Raw genomic sequence first — 3,345 nt, forward strand, 5'->3', positions numbered from 1 at the left:
TATTAAAGTCTGAGTCATGTCACCCAATGGCTATAGACATTTCCCTTTGGCCTTTTGGCATTATCATTTGTTTTTTCTTCTTTAGATCATAATCAATGGCATCTTCACTTTCACCCTGCATTATCTTAGTATTTTTCTAAATGATGTAACGAGTTTTAACATTTGGTCTACTTATTAAAAAAAAAAATGATGTAATGAGTTGGATATTTAAACCATTATCTTAGTAGCAGGGGGTATGGTGAGGGGAAGGAAAAAGTCCCTTCTGGTTTGAGAATATGTGGTTGAAGTCGGACGCGTTTGTTGATAGAGTAGATTCATGGTGGAATCGCCATTCTTTTTCAGGTACACCTAGTTATGTGTTTGCTAAAAAATTGAAAGCTTTGAAAGAAAACATTATTCTGTGGAATCGCCAAGAGTTTGGCAATGTTGGGTGTAGGAAGAAAGATTTATTGGGGGCTTTAGAGTTATTAGATGCTAAGGAAGGGGTTATTGGTCTAACTGAGATAGAGAGAAATGAGAAAAATGAAGTGAGATTGTAGGTAGAGCATCTTATTTCTCTAGAGGAGATCTCCTGGAGACAAAAATTGAGGATGTTATGCATTAAGGAGGGAGACAATAATACTAAGTTCTTCCACAAGATGGCCAATTCTATAGAAGGTATAACCATCTAAGTCTCTTAGAAGTGGATGGGGTGATTTATGAGGAAGGAGTAGTTGTGGCTGCTCAGGTAGTTCAATTTTTTAAAACTTTGTATCAGGAGTCTGAGGAGTGGAGACCTTTTGTGGAAGGACTGGAGTTTGATCAAATAGGGGAGGTGGAGAGGGGCTGGTTGGAGAGGACATTTGAGAAGGACGAGATTCTATCAGTGGTCAAAGATATGGAAGGGGATAAAGTGCCAGGTCCAGATGGCTTTTCTATGGCCTTTTTCCATCATTGCTGGAGAGTAGTAGAAAGAGATGTTTTAGTAGTCTTTGAAGAGTTCTATCAACATTGTAAGTTTGAGAAATCTCTTAATGCTACCTTTATAGCTTTGATTCCTAAGAAGAATGATGCTTTTAACATTCGTGATTTCAGACCTATCAATTTGGCGGGGAGTTTATATAAAATCTTGGCCAAGGTTTTGGTAAATAGATTGAAAGTGGTGTTAGATCAACTGATATCTGAATCTCAGAATAGTTTTGTGGGAGATAGGCAGATTCTTGATTTAGTTCTCATTGCCAATGAGTGTGTTGATAGTAGAATGAAGAGTAAGATTTTGGGAGTGATTTGTAAGTTAGAGGTTGAGAAAGCTTATGACAATGTGAATTGGGAGGCACTTCTGAAGTTGTTGAAGAAAATGGGCTTTGGGAAGAAATGGTGTAGCTGGATTCGAACCTGTATCTCTACAGTGCAGTTTTCTGTGCTGGTAAATGGGACCCTAGCTGACTTCTTTGGTAGCTCCAGAGGTTTGAGACAAGGGAATCCGTTGTCTCTCTTATTATTTTTAGTTATGATGGAGGTGTTTAGTAGGATGGTGAAGAGAATGGAGAGTGCAGGTTTACTTAGTGGTTTTAAGGCAGATGGTAGGAGGGGTAGAGGGGAAAGTGTTTCAAATTTGTTGTTTGCAGATGATACTATTTTATTTTGTGATGCAGAGGTGGAGCTAGTCCTACATGTTCGATTGTTGTTACTATGTTTTCAGGCTGTGACTGGTTTGAAGGTTAACGTAGCTAAAAGTGAATTGGTTCCTATAGAGGAGGTAAATAATGTGCATGCCTTGGCAGAGATATTGGGTTGTAGGGTTGGGGCCTTGCCAATGACTTATCTTGGAATGCCGTTGGGGGCGTCCCTTAAGTCCCCTTCTATTTGGAACCCTATTTTGGAAAAAATCGAACGGAAGCTATCTGGGTGGAAGAAGTTATATTTGTCGAAAGGAGGTAGGATGACATTGCTTAAAAGCACACTATCCAGCCTTCCCACATTTTTTTATCTTTATTCACCATCCCTACACATGTGGCAAACAAAATTGAGAAGCTCCAAAGGGGTTTCCTGTGGGGAGACCCTAAGACTCATTTATTGGGATGGGATAAGGTGTGTATGCCTATTGCTAATGGTGGCCTGGGTATTAGGAAATTGATCACTTTCAATAAAGCCTTGCTAGGAAAGTGGCTTTGGCTTTTTGGGATCGAGGAGAATAGGCTTTGGAGGAGGGTGGTAGCTTTGAAATTTGGAGAAGAATGGGGGAGGTGGTGTGGAGATCTTTCTCTCCAATTGGCTTTTCCAGTCTTGTACAATTTTGCTGCAAATAGAGAGGCATCCGTAGAATCATCTTTGATATGTCAAGGAGCAGGGGATGGGAGAACTTGGGATGTTCGTTTCGATCAAGGTCCTAATGACTAGGAGGCAAATGTGGTGGATGATTTCTTTCGATTCTTGGCAGCCAATTTACCTTCAGGGATTGATGGTGTCGTTTGAGATGGAAGTTGACAGAAAACGGGGATTTTACTATCCGCTCATATTATGATAAGTTATATTAGGGGTGTGCGCGGTTCGATAGGCTCGGTATTTTCTCAAATTTGTAACCGAACCGATATGGATTGGTTTTCTCATAATTAAAACCGATGCATACCGATTAGGGTCGGTTTTTCGACCTATAGCGGTGCGGTTTGGTCGGCTCGGTTTAATCGGTTTGGTCGGTTTTAACATTTCTTTACACACTTACTACACCTGCTTTACCATTAAAAAATATATATATATATATATATACACATTAAAAAAAAGAAGAAGAGGGATTCTGTTATTAATTGGACCAGTTAGATTGAGTTTATTATTTTATTTATATGAGGTTTTGAGGTTTGTATTTTCATGGAATCTTGTTTTGTTGGGATTCTAAAATCTTTAGATCAATTTAAGATTTTTTATTTTATTATTTTTTTAATACTATCTCAACCTTTTGTTTTATTTTTTACATTTTAGTTTTTACCTCGCAATATATACTATAAAGTCAAAACTCAAAACAGAGAAACTCATTAAAGTTGAGAAAATAGAGTCAGTGGGTCTGGGTCACCCACTCACCCTCACTGCACTTAAATAAGTTAAATGGGAATGCTAACTAAATGTCTAAACCTTATCAACAAATCAAGAACAACGTGTTTTGACTGTTTTCTCATAAAACAAAGTACAATGTTTATAGCATGTAAAATAACAAGAAACACAAACCCAGGACACAAAGAATAACAAGAAACACAAACCCATGTTACCATGTAAGGCAAACATTCACAAAGAAACACAAACCCAGCAGCCAGCATGTAAAGTTCGTACTACAAACAACCAAAAAAATAACAAGATACCCAAGACACAAAGATG

General features: G+C 38.2%; 1 protein-coding gene across 1 annotated transcript in view; it reads right to left on the reverse strand.

The window, feature by feature from the left end:
* Positions 1-3,074: 3,074 nt before the first annotated feature.
* LOC112032169 (monosaccharide-sensing protein 2) overlaps positions 3,075-3,345 on the reverse strand; it is a 9,480-nt gene continuing 9,209 nt past the window's right edge. Inside the window, exons 6-7 of the mRNA XM_065768845.1 lie at positions 3,240-3,299; positions 3,075-3,137 (exon numbers count right to left, since the gene is read on the reverse strand). Coding sequence (XP_065624917.1) covers positions 3,075-3,137; positions 3,240-3,299 — 123 coding nt within the window. The remainder of the gene's footprint in view (positions 3,138-3,239; positions 3,300-3,345) is intronic.

Source organism: Quercus suber, unplaced genomic scaffold (assembly GCF_002906115.3).
Source record: "Quercus suber isolate HL8 unplaced genomic scaffold, Cork oak 2.0 scaffold_1005, whole genome shotgun sequence".
Taxonomy (NCBI): domain Eukaryota; kingdom Viridiplantae; phylum Streptophyta; class Magnoliopsida; order Fagales; family Fagaceae; genus Quercus; species Quercus suber.